Source organism: Camelina sativa, chromosome 19 (genome assembly GCF_030686135.1).
Source record: "Camelina sativa cultivar CO46 ecotype springtype chromosome 19, ASM3068613v1".
Taxonomy (NCBI): Eukaryota; Viridiplantae; Streptophyta; class Magnoliopsida; order Brassicales; family Brassicaceae; genus Camelina; species Camelina sativa.
The window spans coordinates 3,012,292-3,035,542 of record NC_141898.1 but is presented as its reverse complement, the minus strand read 5'-3'; the positions used below and the strand labels follow the sequence as shown (position 1 = coordinate 3,035,542).

At 38.7% G+C, this 23,251-nt stretch overlaps 6 protein-coding genes and 1 non-coding gene across 11 annotated transcripts; 4 read left to right on the top strand and 3 right to left on the bottom strand.

The window, feature by feature from the left end:
• The first annotated feature begins 1,242 nt into the window (after window positions 1-1,242).
• LOC104764418 (protein transport protein SEC24 A) lies at window positions 1,243-6,895 on the top strand. 3 transcript variants are annotated; one of them, XM_019241332.2, is made up of 14 exons: window positions 1,243-1,373; window positions 1,484-2,825; window positions 2,943-3,081; window positions 3,403-3,593; window positions 3,834-3,941; window positions 4,028-4,231; window positions 4,358-4,589; window positions 4,725-4,874; window positions 5,007-5,163; window positions 5,268-5,395; window positions 5,474-5,796; window positions 5,885-6,073; window positions 6,186-6,430; window positions 6,533-6,895. In XM_019241332.2, the coding sequence occupies exons 2-13, from the start codon at window positions 1,782-1,784 to the stop codon at window positions 6,414-6,416; spliced, it is 3,096 nt and encodes a 1,031-aa protein (XP_019096877.2). In that variant the 5' UTR covers window positions 1,243-1,373; window positions 1,484-1,781; the 3' UTR covers window positions 6,417-6,430; window positions 6,533-6,895. The 3 variants fall into 3 exon arrangements, with proteins under 3 accessions (XP_019096877.2, XP_019096876.2, XP_019096875.2); XM_019241331.2 differs by having other exon boundaries at window positions 1,474-2,825; XM_019241330.2 differs by having other exon boundaries at window positions 1,465-2,825.
• Window positions 6,896-7,172: 277 nt separating this feature from the next.
• LOC104764414 (uncharacterized) lies at window positions 7,173-9,030 on the top strand. 2 transcript variants are annotated; one of them, XM_010487939.3, is made up of 5 exons: window positions 7,173-7,387; window positions 7,685-7,739; window positions 7,840-7,937; window positions 8,159-8,475; window positions 8,581-9,030. In XM_010487939.3, exons 2-5 carry the CDS (start codon window positions 7,731-7,733, stop codon window positions 8,949-8,951), a joined length of 795 nt encoding a protein of 264 aa, XP_010486241.2. In that variant the 5' UTR covers window positions 7,173-7,387; window positions 7,685-7,730; the 3' UTR covers window positions 8,952-9,030. The 2 variants fall into 2 exon arrangements, with proteins under 2 accessions (XP_010486241.2, XP_010486242.2); XM_010487940.3 differs by lacking the exons at window positions 7,173-7,387; window positions 7,685-7,739 and having other exon boundaries at window positions 7,831-7,937.
• On the bottom strand, window positions 8,997-11,085 carry LOC104764415 (putative vacuolar membrane protein YML018C). Its single transcript, XM_010487941.3, has 3 exons — window positions 10,141-11,085; window positions 9,626-10,046; window positions 8,997-9,498 (listed from the first exon to the last, which is right to left on the bottom strand). The coding sequence occupies exons 1-3, from the start codon at window positions 10,723-10,725 to the stop codon at window positions 9,173-9,175; spliced, it is 1,332 nt and encodes a 443-aa protein (XP_010486243.2). The 5' UTR covers window positions 10,726-11,085; the 3' UTR covers window positions 8,997-9,172.
• A 1,150-nt stretch (window positions 11,086-12,235) lies between these two features.
• Window positions 12,236-14,844, bottom strand: LOC104764413 (putative serine/threonine-protein kinase PBL26). The gene is made up of 6 exons (XM_010487937.2): window positions 14,500-14,844; window positions 14,059-14,412; window positions 13,765-13,955; window positions 13,369-13,558; window positions 12,896-13,287; window positions 12,236-12,819 (listed from the first exon to the last, which is right to left on the bottom strand). The coding sequence occupies exons 2-6, from the start codon at window positions 14,174-14,176 to the stop codon at window positions 12,463-12,465; spliced, it is 1,248 nt and encodes a 415-aa protein (XP_010486239.1). The 5' UTR covers window positions 14,177-14,412; window positions 14,500-14,844; the 3' UTR covers window positions 12,236-12,462.
• A 794-nt stretch (window positions 14,845-15,638) lies between these two features.
• LOC104764412 (uncharacterized) lies at window positions 15,639-20,077 on the bottom strand. 2 transcript variants are annotated; one of them, XM_010487936.3, is made up of 17 exons: window positions 19,829-20,077; window positions 19,618-19,741; window positions 19,432-19,541; window positions 19,198-19,345; window positions 18,970-19,108; window positions 18,769-18,871; window positions 18,451-18,588; window positions 18,236-18,336; window positions 17,975-18,088; window positions 17,609-17,847; window positions 17,424-17,482; window positions 17,148-17,333; window positions 16,952-17,075; window positions 16,792-16,850; window positions 16,471-16,616; window positions 16,214-16,390; window positions 15,639-16,118 (listed from the first exon to the last, which is right to left on the bottom strand). In XM_010487936.3, the coding sequence occupies exons 1-17, from the start codon at window positions 19,887-19,889 to the stop codon at window positions 15,816-15,818; spliced, it is 2,331 nt and encodes a 776-aa protein (XP_010486238.2). In that variant the 5' UTR covers window positions 19,890-20,077; the 3' UTR covers window positions 15,639-15,815. The 2 variants fall into 2 exon arrangements, with proteins under 2 accessions (XP_010486238.2, XP_087358215.1); XM_087502089.1 differs by having other exon boundaries at window positions 19,432-19,551; window positions 19,829-20,067.
• Window positions 20,078-20,086: 9 nt separating this feature from the next.
• Window positions 20,087-23,234, top strand: LOC104764410 (guanine nucleotide-binding protein-like NSN1). The gene is made up of 9 exons (XM_010487931.3): window positions 20,087-20,404; window positions 20,519-20,763; window positions 20,991-21,090; window positions 21,186-21,359; window positions 21,459-21,673; window positions 21,772-22,036; window positions 22,142-22,321; window positions 22,425-22,636; window positions 22,725-23,234. Exons 1-9 carry the CDS (start codon window positions 20,386-20,388, stop codon window positions 23,076-23,078), a joined length of 1,764 nt encoding a protein of 587 aa, XP_010486233.1. The 5' UTR covers window positions 20,087-20,385; the 3' UTR covers window positions 23,079-23,234.
• TRNAM-CAU (transfer RNA methionine (anticodon CAU)) lies at window positions 20,127-20,212 on the top strand. Its single transcript is given in 2 exon segments — window positions 20,127-20,164; window positions 20,177-20,212. It is a non-coding gene; the product is annotated as a tRNA-Met (tRNA).
• Window positions 23,235-23,251: the final 17 nt, after the last annotated feature.

The following is a 23,251-nucleotide window of genomic DNA, read 5'->3' as shown; positions in this document are numbered from 1 at the left end:
TCCGTCCTCCTCCCTTATGGAGAGAATCTTGCGTCCAACCTGCTCTACCATGGAGATAATTTTAGCCCCACATTTCTCCCTTGGGGAGATAACCTTGAGTCCAACCTCCTCCACCTTCCTCCGTTGAGCAAATAACCTTGCGTCCAACCTCCTCCACCATAGAGAGAACATCGGCTCTGCCCTCTTCATGTGTGGAGACAACATATTCACGTCTTTCAGCTATCTCAAAAATGACTTGTTCCGACAACCGATGAAACTAAAGACCATTTTCTAACGTCACAATATATTTTGACAGTAACTAATGTTAAATTTTCCATTGTATTTGTCAAAGTGTCTTTGACACACCATGATGCAGCCTTGTCTCTGGAACGCCCCAACTGCCACTTTGCTTAGTGAGCCCCATGTCCACTCCTAATTTATGGGTCACCTTCCTCAGTAGGCCCTACGTCTACTCCTGATCCACCCATATCCGTCGGCGGTTTGTTACGTCCGAGAGGATTTAATTATCTTTTTACACTATTAATATTCTTTAAAACAAAATATTTTGTTTTTTGTTGTAATCTTAAAATCTCTGATTGATATAAACTTGACACATATCAAAATCGTGTTAATGGCTAACTTTCAAAACTCAACTTTATCTTTTTACATTATTAATATTCTTTAAAACAATATATATATATAATCTCCTTATAATTATTTAAATATATTTGTAATTTTTTGATTTATATTTTTATATTATTAATATTCTTTAAAACAAAATATTTTGTTTTTGTTGTAATCTTAAAATCTCAGATTGATATAAACTTGACACATATCAAAATCGTATTAATGGCTAACTTTCAAAACTCAAATTTATCTTTTTTACATTATTAATATTCTTTAAAATAATTTTTTTTTGTTTTTTTGTTGTAATCTTAAAATCTTAGATTAATATAAACTTGACACATATCAAAATCTTGTTAATCGCTAACTTTCAAAACTCAACTTTACATTATTAATATTTTTTTAAACAAAATATTTTATTTTTTTGTTGTAATCTTAAAATATTAAATTGATATAAATTTGATACATATCAAAATCGTGTTAATAGCTAACTTTAAAAATTCAACTTTATATAATAAAATATATTTTAAAAAATTTGTTTTTACTGATTTGTCTGTAGTGACTTGTGCTAAATAGGCTCAAAGGATACAAAAGCGTAAAGCCCAATAAGTGGCCCATAATAAAAGACATCGTCACTTTTCGCAGCGCTTGGTGGTTCTCCAATTCGGCAATTCCGAGTCGAAATCTTCTTAGGGTCAGACGATCTAATAAAGCCGGATCGCTGTATAGAATCAATCAGTTTCGTTGCTGCGCAGTTTCTTCAACTCGAGGTAGTCGTCGTCGTCTTTGCTCTGATTATCATATATTGATCTTAATGTAGATTTTTTTTTTAAGCTCATATTCAATGGTAAATTGATCCAGATCTTTCAGATTTTATCAGATTAAGGGAGGGAATTCTCAGTTACCTGAAGAGGGACTGGTTAGATCGTCTTGCTCGAGAAGGATTGAAAAGCTTAAGTTACCCAATTTTTGAAAGATCAAAAGATTTTTAATAGGCGGATCTGTCCAAGGTCGAGGTCGGCACTTTGTTAGATAAGTACACTAGTTTAATTCCAGATGATACGAAGCTTCCGTGAACGAATCTGAATTCTTAGGTACTCATCGGAGAGAATCTGGAAATTGTATTTGATCTGGTCCTCTTTAGCTATAACTAGGTGGTTGCTAAGTTGTAATCAATAATGAATACGGAGAATAAAGGCTATCCAAATTTTCCAGCTAGACCTGCCCCCGCCTCCTCTCCGTTCGCATCTGCTCCGCCGCCAGGGATTCCTCCTCAGTCCGGTGGACCACCCACTGGATCAGATGCGGTTGGTTTTAGACCTTTTCCCCCATCTGCATCCCAACCTATAAGACCTTTCGCTCCTTCTGGTCCTCCTCCGGCTCCAGGTGCGATGAGGCCTTCCCAACCTTCTCCTTTCGTTTCTCAGATTCCAGGGAGTAGACCTCCACCCCCTTCAACAGCATATGGTCCTCCTCCTCCTCCTCCTGGTGCTGCCCCTTTTCAGCGTTTTCCATCTCCACCATTCCCGACTACACAGAACCCTCCTCCTCAAGGTCCTCCTCAAACTCTTGCAGGTCACTTTTCACCTCCAATGTCTCTTCGCCCACAGCAACCGATGGGTCCTCCCCCACAAAGTATGACATCTGGGCTACCTGGAGCAAATACTTCCCCATCTCCTGCAGATTTTAATATGGCTGCCAGGCCTGGTTTTCAACAGTCGATGCCTCCAGTTACTCAGTCTTATCCTGGTGTTGGAGGTTCACAGCCATCTTTTCCTGGTTATCCGAGCAAGCAGGTCTCACAGCCTCCTCCGATGCCATTCCAGTCATCTCAGGGTCCTCCAGGACCTCCTCCAGTCTCATCATATCCACCTCATACAGGAGGTTTTGCTCAGCGACCAAATATAGCAGCACAGCAGAATCTGCATCCAAACTATGCACCTCCTACCAGTAACGTTCAAGGCTTGGTTGAAGATTTCAACTCGCTATCTCTTGCATCTATTCCTGGATCGATGGAGCCAGGACTTGATCATAGATCATTCCCGAGGCCACTGGATGGTGACGTGGAGCCAAATTCGTTTGCTGAAATGTATCCCATGAATTGCCATTCTAGATATCTTCGACTGACGACTAGTGCTATTCCGAATTCCCAGTCTCTGGCTTCGAGGTGGCATTTACCTCTAGGAGCAGTGGTTTGTCCACTTGCAGAGACTCCTGAAGGGGTTAGTTACTAGATTCTTTCTTGTTATTTTATTATCTGGAACTCTTCTAGTGTTACATATAGCCACAAATAACTTTGCCTCTTTTTTGGGGTTCAAATTGTCATTTTATCTGTTCAGGAGGAAGTACCGCTAATTGATTTTGGCTCAACTGGCATCATCCGCTGCAGAAGATGCCGTACCTATGTGAATCCTTATGTGACTTTTACAGATTCTGGAAGAAAGTGGCGGTGTAATATCTGTTCTATGCTTAATGATGGTAATTTTCCATATTTTAAGGATTGCTTTGTTAAACAATGTGCTATAGAGCATAATTTCTGTTTGCTAAAGTTATATGTTGTGTTCTTTCTCTGGTTTTTCTTGATGGGGAACGACTATTTGATAACTATTCTTAGTAGAATTATCGTAAATGAATCTGGTGAAAGCTACAAGGAACTGTTATGGGTGTTGTAAATGAACACAATGGAATCTCTTTTCTCTTTCTTTAAATCATTTGCTCGATGGTGACATATTGTCAATACTTTCAGAGATATGTTAGTTAGATGATTATTCATAGTTATGGGTTAACTTTCTTGTTCAGTGCCTGGTGAATACTTCTCACATTTGGATGCTAATGGCCGAAGAATGGATATGGATCAACGGCCTGAGCTGACTAAGGGCAGTGTGGAAATCATAGCTCCAACTGAATACATGGTTCGGCCTCCGATGCCACCTATCTACTTCTTCCTCATTGATGTTTCAATTTCGGCTACTAAAAGTGGGATGCTTGAGGTAAGCATGATCGATGTGGAAACAGTATTTGTTATTGTTCCATAGTTAGTAACTTATAATTCATGTGTGATTTTATCTGAATACACTACGTACAAATGTATCATCTATACATCTATACCGCTCCTGTTTCTTTGTCTAGCTTAGATGCTCTCTCTCTCTTTCTCTCTCTCTGTCTGTCTCTTTTAGATGGCAGCTTTCCTACTTGTAGATCTTACACTGACATTTTTGCTCCTTTCGCAGGTTGTTGCTCAGACGATTAAGTCTTGTTTGGATAATCTGCCTGGTTATCCTAGAACTCAAATTGGATTTATCACCTATGACAGCACTTTACATTTTTACAACATGAAGGTTAGAGAATTGTGAACATACAGGAACTTTCGTTTTGAAATTATTTAGCTTCCATGATTTATTATATGTGGACCTTCGCAATGCAGTCATCTTTGAGCCAGCCGCAGATGATGGTTGTAACGGATCTGGATGATATATTTCTCCCATTGCCAGATGATCTCCTTGTCAATCTATCTGAATCTAGAACTGTGGTGGAAGCCTTTTTAGACAGTCTACCTATGATGTTCCAAGATAATGTCAATGTGGAATCGGCTTTTGGTCCGGCGCTCAGAGCGGCATTTATGGTTATGGTTAGTTACTATCCTGCCATGTCATAATAATTATTACATAATTCATTTGATGTTACGTGTCCTATATGGATCTTTATTTGAAATTTGGGTTATTTTGTTGACTCTGTTTCTCTCTCTCTATTTCAGAACCAACTTGGGGGCAAGTTGCTAATTTTCCAGAACTCGTTACCTTCTCTTGGTGCTGGGCGGTTAAAGTTGCGGGGAGATGATCCTCGTGTCTATGGAACTGACAAAGAATATGCATTAAGGGTAGCTGAAGACCCCTTCTATAAGCAAATGGCTGCCGATTGTACCAAGTTCCAGATAGGAATTAATGTTTATGCATTCAGTGATAAGTACACTGATATTGCCTCCTTAGGTACGTAAACGTTATGGTTCTCAGTTGTTGTTTATCTCAGGTGTCTGGAGTCATGGGTGATAGTTAGTGGTGTCCCTCTTGAAAATTGCTGTTCTAAAAGATGAGCCTGTAATTTTAATTCTTTGGTTTCTGTAGGGACTCTGGCAAAATACACTGGAGGACAGGTGTACTATTATCCAGGTTTCCAATCATCTGTTCATGGAGATAAGTTAAGACACGAGCTGGCTAGAGACCTTACAAGGGAAACTGCGTGGGAGGCGGTTATGCGAATAAGATGTGGAAAAGGTTTAAGAGTTTTTTTTTTGGTCACCAAGGTTTAATAGTTTATTATACAATATTTCATTTTTTACCTGATATCTCAAATAATTGCTAAATACATTAGTATGCTACATGTGATCTTATATATTTTTCATGCAGGAATTCGTTTCTCGTCCTACCATGGGAACTTCATGCTAAGGTCTACTGACCTGATTGCACTTCCTGCTGTTGACTGTGACAAAGCGTATGCAATGCAGCTATCTCTCGAAGAGACACTGCTAACAACACAAACTGTGTATTTCCAAGTCGCTTTGCTGTATCCTTGAACAGTTGTTTTCTTATGCATACTTGATTTTGAAGTTTAATTTTCAGCTGGTACAACACATCATGTGGCTTTTAGTAATCCTTAACAGAACTAAGATATACCGCGTCTTGCGGAGAGAGACGTATAAGGGTACACACATCTATTGCACCGGTGGTTGCAGATCTTGGGGAGATGTATAGACAAGCAGACACTGGTTCCATTGTCTCTTTATATGCTAGATTAGGTAGGTTACATTCAAATTTTGCTCTGATATATCATATGCTACTTTTGATACTATTTAGTGACAATTTAAATTCTGCAGCAATTGAGAAATCTTTGTCCGCAAAATTGGATGATGCACGGAATGCAATACAGCAAAAGATTGTTAAGGCCCTCAAAGAATATCGTAATCTTCATGCGGTGCAGCATAGGTTGGGATCCAGATTAATATACCCAGAGACTCTGAAGTTCTTGCCATTGTACGGAATGGCAATTATTAAGTCCATTCCTCTTCGAGGTGGCCCTGCTGATGCTTCTCTTGATGAGCGCTGTGCGGCAGGGTTCACCATGATGGCTCTGCCTGTCAAAAAGTTATTGAAGCTTTTGTATCCCAATTTATTCCGTGTTGACGAATGGCTTTTAAAGGTTTGTGCAACTCTATCTCAATATCCATAATCAAACATTATTAGTGTTGAAAAAATCGTAAACGATTTATGAATTCACATGTTTGCAGCCATCAGCAGACCACGATGACTTGAATAACGTATTAAAGAGGTTGCCTCTGGCTGCGGAGAGTTTGGATTCTAGAGGCCTTTACATTTATGATGATGGTTTTCGATTAGTTTTGTGGTTTGGCCGGATGCTTTCACCTGATATTGCGAAAAATCTTCTTGGGGACGACTTTGCAGCGGAGCTCTCAAGGGTATGTATAATTACCTACATGCATCCTTACTATTCACGATTTGTGGTTTCTTGTTTTTTATAGTTTTGAAACTTCACATTCTGTGTGTCTTACTCCGTGTTGGGTATCTTAGGTTACGTTTCAAGAGCAGGGGAATGGGATGTCAAAGAAGCTAATGAGTTTGGTAAAGAAACTGAGGGAGAATGATCCTTCATATCACCCCATGTGTTTTCTAGTGAGACAAGGAGAACAACCCCGAGAAGGCTTCCTTCTCCTGAGAAATCTCATTGAGGACCAGATGGGGGGTTCAAGTGGTTATGTTGATTGGATTTTGCAAATTCAGCGCCAAATTCAACAAAACTAAGATAGCTCACAATGGTAACGAAAAAACCTTCAATTCCATATCGTAACATTTCCAATACATGCTTAGTGTCCCGAATCATGTTCGACGGATCTTATGAAGCTGTTTTATTTTTTCAGACAAGTAGGGTGCCTCGTTGTAAACCATTGAAGAAGTCTCGAGCACAAAATCTCCTAGTGAAAGCCGGATCATGGCAGCCGCCAGCTTCCTTGAGCCATAATGTGTTGTTCTGGCCTTCTGGGGCAAAAGAATCGCTACTTTGGATTTTTCGTCATTTGTTATCTATTAGACCTTTTTCTCAAGTATAGGCTTTTATTTGCCTAACCAGAATGGTTTTGTTTTGTCCATGAGATTAGTCGTTTGCCAATCTTTTGTTGTCTTATTTTTTCTTATTCTCTTTCTATTTTTCTTGTTGTTGTGCGTCTGTTCTAGATTTATTTTGGGAGGTATCATGAATCTGTCTTAATCAGGTTTATTAACAAGAACATGGCTTCTTTTCAAATTTTAATATATTCTTGTGAAAACCTAACTTCTGATGAAATTGAGCATTTAGATAAGTGATTAAAACGGGCAAATACCATTTTTGTATGTATTAACTTTGACCGAATGCTTTATTGGCTTTGTGGGAAAAGCAACTAGACTTGTTTTAAATGCGGGGAAAAAGGAAAAAGGCGATTCTGGTCGGTTGAACCGGGACGGTTTAAGTTAGGAGAGAAGACGTGTCAATATCTAATTGGGTAGAACGTTCTAGAAGGTTACAGAATAAAGACAGTCGTCGGTACATGGGGGTCAAGTTGCTTAATACGACGTCGTAGAAGATTCTTCGAATTTTTCCCAATCGATCTGCCTTTATAAAGAGGTTTCTCTCTGGAACCATTGCTATCCAAGAAAAGCTTTCAGATTTGCGCATATCGACAAATTTTTTCCGACCTTGCTGGGAAAGTGCGGCAGCGGTTTGACGCTCTTTTGTTTTCGTACGTGATCATCATCTCCCTCGTTTATCTCAATCAGTCAATTTTTTTTTTTTTTTTTACCAATTTTGGGTTCCCGATTTAGCATCGTGGTTTCTAGATTTGGATTATTCTATTTGTGGATGTTAGATGCTTTTATTGTTTTTTTGTACGGAACCAATTTCTGAATTTGTTTGTTCTTCAAGGTCGATTTCCGAATTCTTATTTGCGGAAATTTGTAGTTCAGGTGTTAGATCTGTGCGATTGTAAATCTTGTTTGTGCGAAAAATTTAAATTTTGATTTTGTTTTTTTTTTCTCAGGTAGTTAACTTGTTTCAAGGATTTTAAGAGTTTTGTACTCGGAAGAATGGCTGAGGTATTCTTCTTCATATATATGGTTTGTGACTCTGTGTAGTTAATTAACGTTGTCTCGTTGTTTAGTTTGATTGAAAGTGGTGAAATATGTGATGTTGCAGGAAGCGCATAAGGTTACGTTGAATGTCTATGATCTTAGCCAAGGCTTGGCACGCCAGCTCTCGCAATCACTCTTGGGAAAGGTTATCGAAGGTGTATGGTGAGTACTCTCTTGGGCAATCACGTTTGTTTTAGATATTTTTGGCATGTTGTATGTATGCGTTAAGAATTGAAGAGTAGTTGAATGTGTTTATGCTTCTTAATTGTTTGTTTGTTCAATATGAATGAACCTGCATATTGGTTGAGTTGGATATGAATCTTATATACCTGAATGTTTTAAACCAGTACAATAACATGCGAGTTTATGTATCCTTTTCCCAGGCACACAGGAATTGTTGTTTATGGGAGCGAGTACTTCTTCGGAGGAGGAATTCAGCATTTGCCAGTTGGAAGGACTCCATATGGAACACCAATTCGAACGATAGAGTTGGGTCTATCACATGTTCCTAAAGATGTTTTCGAGATGTATTTGGAAGAAATCAGTCCTCGTTACACTGCTGAATCCTACAATTTACTTACTCACAACTGCAACAACTTCAGCAACGAGGTCTCTCAGTTTTTGGTGGGTAAAGGTATTCCGGACTACATTCTTCAGCTTCCCAATGACGTTCTAAACAGCCCCATGGGTGGTCTTATAAGTAAGTCTCTGGTAACTCGTGACACTTTATTTGTTCCTGGTTTGCTCAGCTCTATAACTGATCTAACTTCCATCTCCCCCCCCCCCCCCCCCCCCATTTTTACAGTGCCTATGCTACAAGGCCTCGAAACAACTCTAAAAGCTGGTGCGGTTCCTCAAGTTCCACAGTTTACGCCACAGCCACAACCTTTTGGAGCTTTTAGTAAAGATGCCGGTCCAAAAATTGAGTCTTTGAAGCCTGAGAAAGCAAATACCTCTGCTGCAACTGTAAAAGTGCCACCTGTTGTTCCACCGTCAGCTAGTGAAGAGAAGGTGAAGGAGGACCCCTTGGGTGATGCTAGGACCAAGATTCAAGAAGAGATTACTCGTGAGTTTGCAGCTCTGATGGCACAAGGCACATTACGTGCAAGTGAAGCAGCTGCGATGGCAACAAAGAGAGTTATGCAAAAATACGGACATCTCAATGTATCTGCTTAGTCCTATAATAACGCAGAGGAAACATTTTCCTTTTACTGTATTGAATTTGAGTCCAGAATGATGAACGATTTTATTACTATTTTCCCAAGCTATATTCGTATATCATGTTCGACAATTTACATAGCAATAAGTTAATCACAACCAAAAAACGACGGGTAAAAGCGGGAAACAAGAGGAGAAGATTAAAAAAAATATACTAGTGGTACTTGAATTTGGAACAATTAAGTCACTACAATCTCTGAAGAATCTACTCTTACGCTATCCGTCACAATCTGAGGAGGGTCTGTGAACGACGTCCCAGGTTCCAGCTCAATAGCAGTCTCTTTGGACCTGCAAAACATCTCTGAGGGAATATTGATTCCTGCAAAGCCAACCATTACAGCTGCAGCACCAATGTAATCGGTGAAGCTTGGCTTGTTCCCTGATAAGCTGTCTACAATAGCTGCCAATGGAACCTGAATGGTTAGCCCAGCTGTTGCCACTGTGGTTGTTGTCAATAGTACTGCTTTTGCCCATAGGTAGTCACTAAGCACATTATCTAACAAACCTGAAACCCCAAAACACGCATCAAGCAGTTCAAATCAGCATCCCAACATCAAATCCAGTTGTTATGAATTACATAGATTTATTGACCATAGTAGCTTCAACGAAATGAGGGATGGGAATTTGCATACCTTTGCCAACAACTAGACCAAATTGTTTCAAGGTTAGTGCATTAAAGCGTTCTCGTTTTGTGAAGTTGAGGATTAGAGCAGGAGGAAGGAAAATGAAGAAATTGAAGAGACCTAGAAACCCGAGGAACTGAGCCATACTGACCCGACCGTTCCTTTCATCATCATCCGGAAGCTTTTTGCGTATAAGAGTGATGTAGACAGCATATAGCGCCGCTGAGACCAGCGAAAGAATATCTCCCAAAAGAGGGTTTTTAGCTACTGCATTAGAGTTGGATTCTGAGTCACCCATACTTACAATTATGGTCCCAGACATACAAAGAAGAACACTGAAGAGTTTCAACCACGTGAACCTCTCGCCTAAGAATACTAGTGAAACAAGAAAGGTGAAAAGGCTTGATGAACTGCTTAAGATTGTATTTGACTGCAATTCACAAAATTTAAAAAAACATCAGCCAAGCATAAAAGTAGATCCAGAGTGAGCAACAAAGATGGGGTTTTTGATGTTATTTTCTTACCGTAACTGTTGTGTACTTGAGAGAGACATTAAAAGTAAGCTGAGCCAAAAACCAAAACGGACAAATCATAAGACTAACTTTGGCAACTTGCATCCGTGTCCAACGTCCCTTCTCATCTAACCCTTTGCTACAAATACCACCAGCTTCACCACTAACATTAACACTAGCATCATCAATCTCAAGCTTTATATTTTCCAATCCAGATTCAATCCCATCACCAACCTCACTACTAATAATCCCTTCCTCTCTCACAACAACAATCCCCGAACTCTCAGATACATCTGATTTCACACCTGAAACATCTTGTCCTAGCAAAACAGCCTTCTCTGATTCAACCAATTCCATTAAATGAGACCTTTTGTTTCTCCAAAACAATAAACTCCCATAAGCATCTTCAAGATACCGACCGATCTCAAAAAGAGGAAGATAGATAACGAACAATGAATTACAAATGAAAGTGATCAAGAACGGAGAAACACCAGCATCGACAACAGACTGGACTACAAAACTGGCTGCAATCCAAATCGTTGCAACTGCTAATAGGTATATCAACCCTAATACCCATCTCCATGCTTTACTTGACATATCTCTTCAAAATTCCCAATTAAGGAAAAAAAAAACAGAACTTTAGCTCACCGATCTCACTGATTGAGATCAATGTTACATTAAACCACCAATGCTTCAATACCCATGAATCAAAGACGTCAAATTTTTTCCCGGAGATTACAAAAAAAGCTTAAACGAGCAAGATCTAGCTAATGCAATTGATCGGGAAACAGGACACTACGTGAAGATTAGTACCTTCACACCACCAGCAGATATTGAGATCGGCGTCAAATTGTTCAATCAATGGCGATTCAAAAGCAAAATCAGATATTTATTTACCAAAGGAAAACAACAAAAAAATAGGTAGCGAAATCAGATAAACAGCGCCAACGAGAGACCGAGAGAGAGAAGAGAGACTTCAGTATGGGCTTTTAATAGGCCCATTATTGACCCAATCGTATTTAAAAGCCTCTTAGGTTTGACTTTCTTTTTTTTTGTTATATAAAGGTGCTTCCTTGTTGTTTTTTGTTTCTTGGATTTCAGGTTTTATCAGGGGACTAGTTGTAGTTTTGCTTAGTCTTCGTTAAATTAAAGTCTCGGTACAATCTCGACCATGCTGCCTCGTCAATACATGGCTCTGGCTAATGATTGGATCATTCTTCTACAGGCTCTAGGCATACAAGTACAACGAGCCCTAGCTCGACAAAACTCGATTGATTTACCAACAGAGCTAAAGATGGAGATACTAGAGTCACTCCCTGGCGTGGATATAGCTAGGGTTTCCTGCGTTTGTTCAGAGTTTCGGAATTTGGCTTCAGACAATGACTTGTGGAAGCAAAAGTGCTTGGAAGAGTTTGCTGGTTTTGTGACTGAAGAGGCAGAAGAAGAACTAATAGCTGTTGATTGGAAGGCCAAGTTTGTTGAGTACTGGAGGCGAAATAAGCAAAAGGAAAGAATAAGCGCGAGGCGATCATTTATCTACAGGATGGCATACTACGAACCCTAGTTCGACAAAACTCGATTTATTTACCAACAGAGCTAAAGATGGAGATACTAGAGTCACTTCCTGGCGTGGATATAGCTAGGGTTTCCTGCGGTTATATAGCTGCAACCTGCAAACCATATAGAGTCAGAGGGTTTTCGCGTGCTAGAGATTGGGATCGCGGTTCTGACTCCACAGCTATATCTGTTCGTAGCCTAAGCCTATCCTGATGTATCGTTGCTGTATCTCTTGTATTACACGTCTTTTACTTTTTTTTTCTCCTCTGTTACAGGTTTTGACCTAGGGTTTTTCTTTAATGACTCCACAGCTATATCTGTTAGATTCTTTTTTTTTAATTAGATGGGTTGCTTTTTAATTTTTGACTGCAACTCATGCGTGTCTTTGTGTTCATGATATATAGTCATATAGAAGTCTTTATTCTCAAAGTGGCAATTTATATATTTTACTTCTTGAATCTCATGAAAATAGATGTGTTGACGTGTTGCTATATAGTTGCTGATCTTTATGATCTTTCCTGGCATGAACCATTTTGACTAAACACGAGAATGAAACCGAAAAATTTGTAAAGCTTGAAACCAAGAATAAGAATTCTCGAGCTATGAAAACTCTCAGCTGGAATATACAGATTCAAATAAAACAGAACATAACGAACAGAAGAAAAGGTAACAATTTTCTATCACTATCTTTCTGAAACTGAAATTGAAAAGCCAACAAATAAGAGAAGAAAACAACCAAACCCAAAATTAAAAATCAAGAAAACAAAACATTAAAAATCAAGAAGCACTTGGGTTCCGGGAATGTGCTCTTGAAGCAACTCCCCACTCCATTGCCTCTGCCACGGCTCTTTCCCGTTCTTCCGCCGCTGCTGGATCCTCACCGGACGTTTCATCCGGCCGCTGAGGAGGAATTTCATCGTAGTGTGGAACAGAGATAGAGCCGTCTGGAGCGGTTCCTAAGAAACCGAGAGCGGTTACCACGTCGCTCATGAGTGGCCGTACCGTTGCCTCTTCTTGTAAACACATTGCTGCCACTGCCACTGCCTGATTCAGAGCTTTCTCCGGGAACACTCCCTCCAGACTCGGATCCGCTAACTCTGGGAATCTACTAGGTTCTTTGAACACCGGTTGTGCCTAACCACACAAGAAAGTTTAGTGTAAAGCTATTGATGAAGACAATGAGTAATCTTAAAAGGAGACAAAAACTCACCCAAGTCACTAGATTCTGTTCAGCTTTGGGTCTGGTGGTATCAATAACTCTTCGTCCAGTTATCAACTCCAACAACACAACTCCAAAGCTATAAACATCGGATTTAGTAGTTAACTGACCGGTTCTCTGATACTCTGGAGCACAGTATCCGTAAGTTCCCATAACTCTGGATGACACATGTTGTTTGTCCCCGACAGGACCTAGCTTTGCCAGACCGAAATCAGATAACTTGGCGTTGAAGTCACTGTCTAGAAGGATATTAGCTGCTTTGAGATCTCTGTAGATCACCGGAGGATTTGCCTTGTCATGCAAGTATTCAAGTCCCTTCGCAGCTCCTAGAGCGATTCTAATCCTCGTGTCCCAGTCCAACGGTACTTGGTCCGGTGTTAGTTCTGTAAGCAATTCAAGAAACAATTAGAACACTGGGACTAATCCAAATTTAGTCAATACTTATCCTTAGTTTTGTAATGTACCGAGGAGATGATCTTCGAGTGAACCACGAGGCATGTACTCATAGACGAGAAGTCTCTGATCTCCATCAGCACAATAGCCAATGAGATTTACAAGATGCTTGTGATGCAACAGACTTAACATCAACACCTCTACGATGAACTCTTTGTTCCCTTGAAGCCCATTTCTATCTAACTGCTTCACTGCCACAACCTGAACCCAAAAATGATCATTTGAAAAATCTTAGGTGATTGGTTATATAGAAATGTAGAAGCAGAGACCATGAATGCTATATCATGTACCATATTCATCAAGTTTCAAATAGATCTGCAAAAGTGTACATATACTATTACGTTTTCCATATATAAGAGAGACTAGTTAAACTTAAACTCGAGAAAGATGTTTTAATCAGTACTAACCATGCCGGTCTTTTCGAGCTTTCCCTTGTAAACCCTTCCGAAACCGCCTTCGCCAATCAGACATTCTTGTCTGAAATTCTTGGTTGCAGTAGCAAGCTCCCTGAAGGTGAATGTTTGAGCAGCGATGTTGTTTGTCACTTCTTTGTTTTCATCATTGTTCTTGTTCTGCTCATTTCCAGTCTTTGGATTCTCTGTAAGCAAAATACAAAGATTACTGAATCTAGTCTTATAAACCCTAATACATAAAGTATAAAATATCTACAAAAAAAATATATATAGATATTGTGAGCTTACCAGGGTGTGTTTTGTTGTTGTCTCTACCGGTCAACTCACCATTTCTCCGGCAGCTGTTTTCTGAATCTCTCGGAACTTTTTTATTTTCATGGAAATAGAAACATGAAAAGCAATTCATATCTTCTCTGTTCCCTTGCAAAGAACCCAATCTCAAGAAAACTTCAATCTCTCTCTCTTTTTTTTTTTTCTTCTTTTTATTAGAGATTTATGAACATAGACTATTTTCAAACCGCGGCAATTCTGCAGGATAGGATTCAAACTCCGAAGAAACTTGTACAAAAACAGAGTCTGAAGACCACAAATCAATCAAGACCAAAGATGGATCTTATTGGAATCGTTTTATTTAAAAAATGCCTGCGTTGACAGGAAAAAAAAGAAACATTTTCAGATAAAATATCAAGAAGCAAAATGTGGGTTGGGTGAGAAAAAAGCAGAACAAACCTTCTTGAATCGTTGATAAACAATGGTTGTCCCTTACCCAAGAAACCCTTAATTAGGGTTTTCCCTTTTATCTTCACGTTGATACTTTTTTTTTCTTTTAACGTCAAAGATGTAACAAAACCCAGATCAAGAAAAATCAACACCAAAACCGTTGGGATCCAAAGCACGGAAGAGTCTCCTAAAAAACTGGATTTTTTTTCTTCAGGTTTTAGGTTTCTGAATTTTTCTTAATATAGAGACAAATTAAACTACTGTTTTATTATAAGAATTAAAATATACAAAATGGGTTCCAATATCTTATAATTGCTCTCATGTTTGTGTGCCTCACATTTCTCTAAGGGTTTCAAAACAGATTATAAAAGTGATTAATATTATATGGTTTGAAGAAATGGGAAATAATGAGAAGAAAGAGAGAGAATAATAACATGGAGACCATGAAGTGAATAAAATATATGCAACAAAAAAAGGTTTACATTACATGTAATGTTGATGCTTGCACGAACTATATATATTTTGAAATGAAATGCGAATAATCGCAACATTATTATTCTCAAAATCTATTTTAAAATTGCGAACAAATCAGAAGAAAAGGCAGGTATAATGATGAAGGAGACCTAACATGACTTGGTAATGACGATTTCTCTTGTCTCTTTTGTTTTACAAATATAAGTCTAACAATCTTCTTCTCCATGAGGCTCTTGCAAGTACGATTGAGATTACCATTTGAATTGAATGGTATAATGTTCTTAATTATCTAGTATGTAACTATGTATGTATCAATCCCCACACATATGTAATAAGTTCATATTTTAACAAACCACATTAACAGATAAATACTTCTAGCTAACCAGTAAAATAATATGTTATGATAAATATATAAAACATTTGGTTGTTGTTGACTTATTGTTCCACATATTTCAAAAATCAGTTTGGATTTTGGTTTGAATTTGTCGTCCCGTTTTAACAGAATCAGAAACAGCTGTTTTATTTGTTTCATGTTCTCAAGTATTCTTATTTTTCACTCATTTTGTTATTTACTAATTGCCCTCAAAATTTGCTAATTTCGATTATATTTTCAAAATTTTAACTAAAAAAGAAAGAGAAGAAGAAACACTAAAATAGAGAATCCATTAGAGAGATTTTGACCATCTTAAACAAACTGTGAATCATTTCATATAATATTTCTCTGTATAATGTTTATAAACTTCTAGAAGTCTTATTGAGCTCATCTTTACCACCTCAAACAAAAAGAATTAGAAGTAGCCCTTCGGTACGTATGAGAAAGAATGCAGCAACGCATCGTTATTGCCCCGCGTTCAAAGAGAGACATCAACCTCAACAGAGGAGTCGGTCAAGATCACGTCTCTTGAGTTATCGGCTTTTGGATGATCCATCGAGTCTAACATTATCCGCACATGCATTGGCTTCAAGAAGACAATGTCTCTCAATTCTCTCTTTGACTTGGACAACAGTTTCACAAATAAATCTTCCTTCATAGTCGTTATGTTCCGTACTGGCTTCAAAATCTCTGCTATTCTTCTCGCCAGTTCTTCCTGGCTTGCATTTTCTGTCTCCTCGTTTCTCGCCAGTCTTAAATACAATGCTGCATAAACAATAAGCTGCACAATCCCAAGTCGACAAAGTTATACTCTTTTCTATAGTAAACTTTGGCTTTTGTTGATAACAGAGACTTGAGAGAAGATTTTAGGCATACCTCACTTGTGCCAGGACTTGATTTGACAGTACAATCGATGTGAATACGTCCGTCTTCTTCTTTTTCAACCTCAGAAGGATTAACATCTACTTCTTCCTCTTCCTCAGCTGCTTCAGGGTTGGCTATTTCTTTGGCAAGGCTGTCTAATTCATCATACCATTGTTGTGAAACTCCAACCTGTAGGTCATGAAAACAAAATTTCTGAGCTAACTCGGATTTAAAACAGAGCAATGTTGAATGCAATTCTCTAAATTAACCTTTTCTGAAGGTTCAACTGCACTTCCAGCACTCGAGACTTCACTTATTGCGCCTCTTGTCTGTCGCCATATGCAGCTTTCTTGTATCGGTTCAATAAGCTCTGTGCATGGAGGAATCTCTATGTTCAACCGTATGCTAATTTTACCTGTTAAATGAAAAAGTAGTAGCTGAATCAAACCGGATATCTAGATTGTCGGATCCGAACAATGTTATAACCATCTTCATGCTGCAGCTAATTCGGACTGGGGTGATGAACTTCTAACATCAAGACTAGCATAAGAGAATGAGCAAAATATTAGGGTCTGACTAGCAAACCGCACCTGGCAATAACCGGAGTTCCTGAGTATGACTGAGATGTGCTTCCTGAACTCCATTAGCTCTGGTTATAATTAAGCAAAAATAACACGACATCAATTAGTAAGTTTCAGAACACGTGAAGTCTTGTTAATGGATAAGATAATGAATAAAGAAATCACTAACAGATTGAAAACTCTCTCCAGCGGAATGAACAACCAATAGGGTAACCCAAGTATCCCAATGTTTGAGAACTGAATGCTAGAGCATGCTCCAGATTCTCTATTTAGCTTCAACACCTGCTGACAAGCTTAATGTACAAGACAAAAATGTGTTAGTTGATGCATAAAGATGTAAATAAAGTTGTATATATGGCGTTTACCTATATCTGTCATGACAATGTTGTCTCCAAGGTTAGTAAAAGAAGAAAAAAGGGAAGCACTTGGCTGCTCCTTGCATGAGGCGATAGCCTCAGTTTGCTGTTGCAACCAATTAGAAGGCATATGTTTCAACACTGATAGCTTCTCTGTGATTGGTTGTCCGCAGATCTCCACTATCTTCGAAAACCCTTAAATTTTTGATAAAGGATCTGTTAGATACAATGAGTCAAGAAGCCAAAATAAAATAAAAGAAAAAGATGCCAATTCTTGTATCTAACCTTCCACGACTTCTTCGATCTCTCCTGAAGCTAAATTTATTATCCATAACTTCGTAAAGCTGAAAGATATGAGAAAACTCTTTGGGCACGAGCGTAAAAGGGTGGCAAAAGAAAGAAAGAGAGAGAGACCGAGCTATCACAACTAATACTATAAAGAAGCAATCTTCTGCAACTAGTCTTTTTACCTTTTGTTACTGACTAATAGATTCTCATCATCACGCTTCAGTATATGCCATGGAAACAACAGAGAGCGAGCATCAAATTCTTCTGATTTGGCATCAGCATCAACTGTTGTCTCATCATCTTTTCCAAGACCCATTTTCTCCATTATCCAAGACCACAAGCCACCACTTTTCTTAATAACCTTTGGATATACTGTTTCCAAGACCCGGCTATCTATATTTGCTCTTCTAATTGCGTGGTTCTTAACTCAAAGAATGGGGGAAAAGAAAGGAAAGAAAGAGGAAAAACAATCTTAGCATGAAAACATTCAATGGCACAATCAGTTATCATAATTCATACCCGTGTATATATATTTCTAGGAGTCATACCTCAGAATCTACAATGTAAAGGCAATCCTCCTCTTCGTCATAAAGGGTCCCTGTAGGACGTAACATCTTTGCAGATTCAAATTCTCCATCCTCAAAACCTGGGAAACAACCAATCTGAAATAAAAACATTGTCTTGAAGTTTAGTTTTGTTAAACAAGGAGCTTTAAATGCAGTTTCTCTCTACTATTGCCCTTCTAAGGAAATTGAGCAAAGAAACTCTATAAAGATAACAATTCCGCAAATCTGACTCAGTTCACTTACACTATCTAAAATCTTCCCACTGTCATCGAATATAATTACACGATGGTGGTTGGTATCAGAAAGAAACAGACGGTCTCCAACCTCGTCTGAAGAGATACAACCTGTCACAGAAAATGTCCGTGAACAAAATATTAGAGAGTAGCGTTAAAGATAAAAATGAAAATTCCTGATAAAACTCAAAACGACCCAAAAAGGGAAAGAAATTCAAGATATACCTGGAAAGTAAAGTAACAAATCTTGAAAAAAAGAAGAGTAATGTGACTCCTTGATAGCTTCAGCTTGTTTTGACCAAGTGTTCGTGAAAAGTCTGACAGACTTGGATTTCTCAATATCTTGAGCGAGACTGTCAAGAGCTGCAGCATAGTGCAAGAAGAAGAAACCAGAATATGTATTAAGCACACAAATCACGAGAATGTTCACAAGCTAAGAGCACCATAATGAACATTTTTCTTTTCTCTTAAGGTGAACATGGAACCATAAGTATGACATTGTAGAGAATATTTGTAGTGAATACGATAATAAAGTAGCTATACCTTTAGCTACAGAAGCAATATCGAGATCCTTCTCTTCGTAGATTAAAGGGTTCTTAAAATCTTTAAACAGGATGTAACGTACTTCCCCACTTGTCTGATACAACTAAAAAAAAACAACACACCTTCAATTGAAACTGAGGTATTTGCATATAACTTGAGAGGAACGATATACAAAGATGTAATCTACAGCGAAAAATATACCTTGGGAAATTCTTTTTCAGAAAGTAGTACAGGAAAAGTGAGGTATTCCTTCACAATCAACCCAGCTAAAGCAGTTCGATCATCAGTGATACGAGCTTGATCACTGAAGTGGATACCCATGAAACAGACACCAGGGGACCTTAAAAGACCACAAATAAAACCAAATACTTAGCTATAATTCCCATTAAGTTGCCATGAAGTGCTTTTTGGTTGAAAGCATTCTTAAACCTCTGTTGAAGCAACTTTAGTTTCTCAAAGAAACCACTGGGATCACTTGCTTCGTTTAGCAAATTTCCAGCAAGAACAACATAAGCTCCTTTATCCTTGAAAAGTTGTTTGTTCCCAATGTCTCGATTCAACCAATGATGAGAAGGACCTAAAGAGTTCAATTTACAAACTTTGTTTTACAACACAAATAAATGTTTCAAGACAATCAAACTCATATATGAGAATCAGAGCTACCTTCAAGTTGATCAAGTGAAGCTTTAATAAAAGAGAGCAAATCAACAAGTGGAGAAGAAGGAGAAGAAGAAGAAGAAGAAGGTCGAGATACTCGTCGTACTGATGCAAATCTGAAAGAGACTGTCCATTACAAATTAGAAACTCAGAACTAAGAACCCTAAACTCAACATTTATAAATCCAATTACCCGCGAGAAAGACATTGGCTGAGCAATGTCTTGGACCCAATGTTCATATCTCTATCGAGTAAAGGAGCTAAACAAATGGCTGGAGTAGTAGTAATGGGTCGCTGACATCGCCCGTAAACACTGTCTGGTGAACAAACGATGGTTAAAAAACATTAAAATAGCGAAAACCCAGAAAGCTAGAATCGAAGAAGACGATCGAATTTCTCGAAACCTGAGAGAATCCGTGAAGAAAGCCATGAAAATTTCTTCAAATGGAAGCTTCTGTTAGCCATTTCTGAATCGTAAGCTTCACTTGTCTATCCTAAGCTCAACGAATTTCAGTAAAAGTCAGGTTTTTTTTGAAGGGTTTAACCGCTACCACCGGAACCCGGCGGGATCTTAAAGCCAAAAAAAAAAAAAAAAAATTAGACTTTCAGGCGACCGGTCGAAGTCAAGGTTATGACTTTGGACAAGGAAACTCAACTATATTATTGGTTTATACAAAATATTGTAAACGTCGAAAACACGTTGGGGTGGTGGCGCAGTTGGCTAGCGCGTCGGTCTCATAGCTATCAGAGTAATCCGGATGTCGAGAGTTCGAGCCTTTCTCACCCCAATTGCATTAATTTTTTTTAAGTTAACTCGACCGGGTCGGGTCATGGATCCAAAATCCATCTCATGGCAAAACCCTAATTTGTCGCCGATATCTCCTTCTTCATAAACCCTTTTCTTCTTAACCTAATTTGTTTTTTTTCATTTTGCTTCGCTCTCATCCCGAAGGCGACAAAGATGGTGAAACGAAGTAAAAGTAAGATAGATCCTTCATTCATATTTGTCATAGTCTATGAATTGAATTGAATCAATTACTCAGTTCAGGATTTTTATTGGGTCTTTATTGATTTTTTTTTGGTTTTTGTTGCAGAGAGTAAGAGTAAGAGGGTGACCTTGAAGCAGAAGCATAAGGTTCTGAGGAAGGTGAAGGAGCACCACAAGAAGAAGGCAAAGGATGCTAAAAAGCTAGGGCTTAACCGTAAGCCAAGAGTAGAGAAGGACCCAGGTATCCCCAATGACTGGCCTTTCAAGGAACAAGAGCTCAAGGCCCTTGAAGTTCGACGTGCCCGTGCTCTCGAAGAGTTGGAGCAGAAAAAAGTCGCCCGCAAAGAAAGGGTATCCTTATTCATCTTACTTTCAATTTGTTTGCTTATTGATGTCTTGATAATTAGTAATAGCACAAAAACCATATCACTTCAAATTCAATTGTTAAAGACATTGCCTTTGTGTTTCTGGGTTTTAATTGATTGATCAAAGTAGTATTTTCCATGTCTTGCTGTTTGATTTGCTCGTGTTATGATCTGGTGTTTGTGTTCTGATCTCTCTTAATGATATCTGTGTAGGCCAAAAAGAGGAAACTTGGTTTGGTTGATGATGAGGATGAGGACACCAAGACTGAAGAAGAGACCAGAGAGGAGCCAACTAGAGTTGTCAATGTTCGAGGTGATTTGGTGCTTTGATTTGGATATCTTCTCTACACGTTTTTGTGATTTTCTTTCGTTCTTTACATTCATTAATGTCTATCTGTTGTTTAACAGATAACTCGGAGAGGGCTTTCTACAAGGAGCTTGTTAAAGTCATTGAATTGTCTGATGTCATTTTGGAGGTTCTTGATGCCCGTGATCCCCTTGGCACTAGATGTACTGATATGGAGAGGATGGTTATGCAAGCTGGTCCCAATAAGCATCTTGTCTTGCTGTTGAACAAGATTGGTAAGTTCCTTTATTAGTCTTTTGCTCTTGGACATAAAAAGTTGTTTATTTCCTCTTGGTCTTGCCTTTACTTATTGTAACCGAATCTCCTTTGTCTAGATCTTGTTCCCCGTGAGGCTGCTGAGAAATGGCTTAAGTACCTTAGGGAAGAATTTCCTGCTGTTGCCTTCAAATGTAGCACCCAGGAACAGAGATCAAACTTGGGTTGGAAATCCTCTAAGGCATCAAAACCAAGCAATATGTTGCAGACTAGTGATTGTCTTGGAGCAGACACTCTTATCAAACTGTTGAAAAACTACTCTAGAAGTCATGAGGTTGGTTTTTCATTATTTTCACTTTAATCACCCTACCCTTAGCATGAAGTTCTATTGTTCAGTTTCAATTGAATCCTTCCTTTGCTGTTCTTTCGCAGTTGAAAAAATCTATCACAGTTGGTATTATTGGACTGCCTAATGTCGGGAAGAGTAGTCTTATTAACAGTTTGAAGAGAGCTCATGTTGTCAATGTCGGTGCCACACCCGGACTGACTAGGTCTCTGCAAGAGGTTCACTTGGACAAAAACGTGAAGTTGTTGGATTGTCCTGGAGTTGTGATGCTCAAATCTGCAGGAAATGATGCTTCTATAGCCCTCCGCAACTGTAAAAGAATCGAGAAGTTGGATGTCCCAGTTAGTCCAGGTAATTGGAAATAAGCTATAGATAGACTCACACATCGCTTTGTCTTCTAAAAGTTATAAACCACAGTACCTAACCTGGAAATCTTTTGCTTTGTGGAAAATTTAGTTAAGGAAATTCTCAAGCTTTGTCCAACACAAATGCTGGTGACTCTCTACAAAATCCCGAGCTTCGAGGCAGTCGATGATTTTCTCTACAAGGTCGCCACCGTTAGGGGTAAACTTAAAAAGGGTGGTCTTGTGGATATTGAAGCTGCTGCGAGAATTGTTTTGCATGACTGGAATGAAGGTGCGGTTACATCTTTTTTAGTTCATTATAATTTAGAAGCATAAAGAGTATTTTAAAACCAGTTTCTAACTCATCAATATCTCAAATATGAATGGTTGTGCAGGTAAAATCCCATACTATACAGTGCCGCCAAAGAGGGACCAAGGTGGACACGCTGAGTCAAAGATTGTGAACGAGCTGGCCAAGGAATTCAACATCGATGAGGTTTACAGTGGTGAATCGTCTTTCATCGGGAGTTTGAAGACGGTTAACGAGTTCAACCCTGTTGAAGTTCCTTCAAATGGTCCTCTCAATTTTGATGAAACTATGATCGAGGTTGGTAAAATTCTCCATTTGCTTGTAAATGATTCAATCTGGTTTAATCTTGGTTTATGCATCTCAAAACAAAACAAAAAACACACAGGATGAGTCTAAGACTCAGATGGAAGAAGAGCTTGACCATGAGAGTGTTGACCATGAGAGTGATGATGAGTCTATGGGAGGGGATGAGGAGGAAGAGGCAGGAAAGGCGAAGGAGAAATCTGAGGCGGGCAGGCAGAACGTGAAGCTATACTCAGCAGAAAACATGTTGAATACAAAAATGCAGAAAGCAGAGAAGAAGAGGAGGAAGAAAGCAAAGAAAGCAGCTGGTGATGAGGATCTGATGGAGGGAGATTATGATTTCAAAGTGGATTATAAGAAGATTAAAGATTCCGCCATGAAAGAAGCCCAGATCGAGGTTAAAATTCCAATGGCTGGACTTTTACCTGAAGAATGAGTGATTGGAAACCTGTTTTTCATTTGTGTATTTTTGCGTTTATGATTTGGTCGGTTAAAACTTTTGATATAGTATATGTTGTGCTTCATGGACTAGTAGCAGTGCCACTGAAGCAATTTTGATTTCTACAATTAACTTATCTTTTTTACTCTCCAATTCTTCTTAAGTTCTTC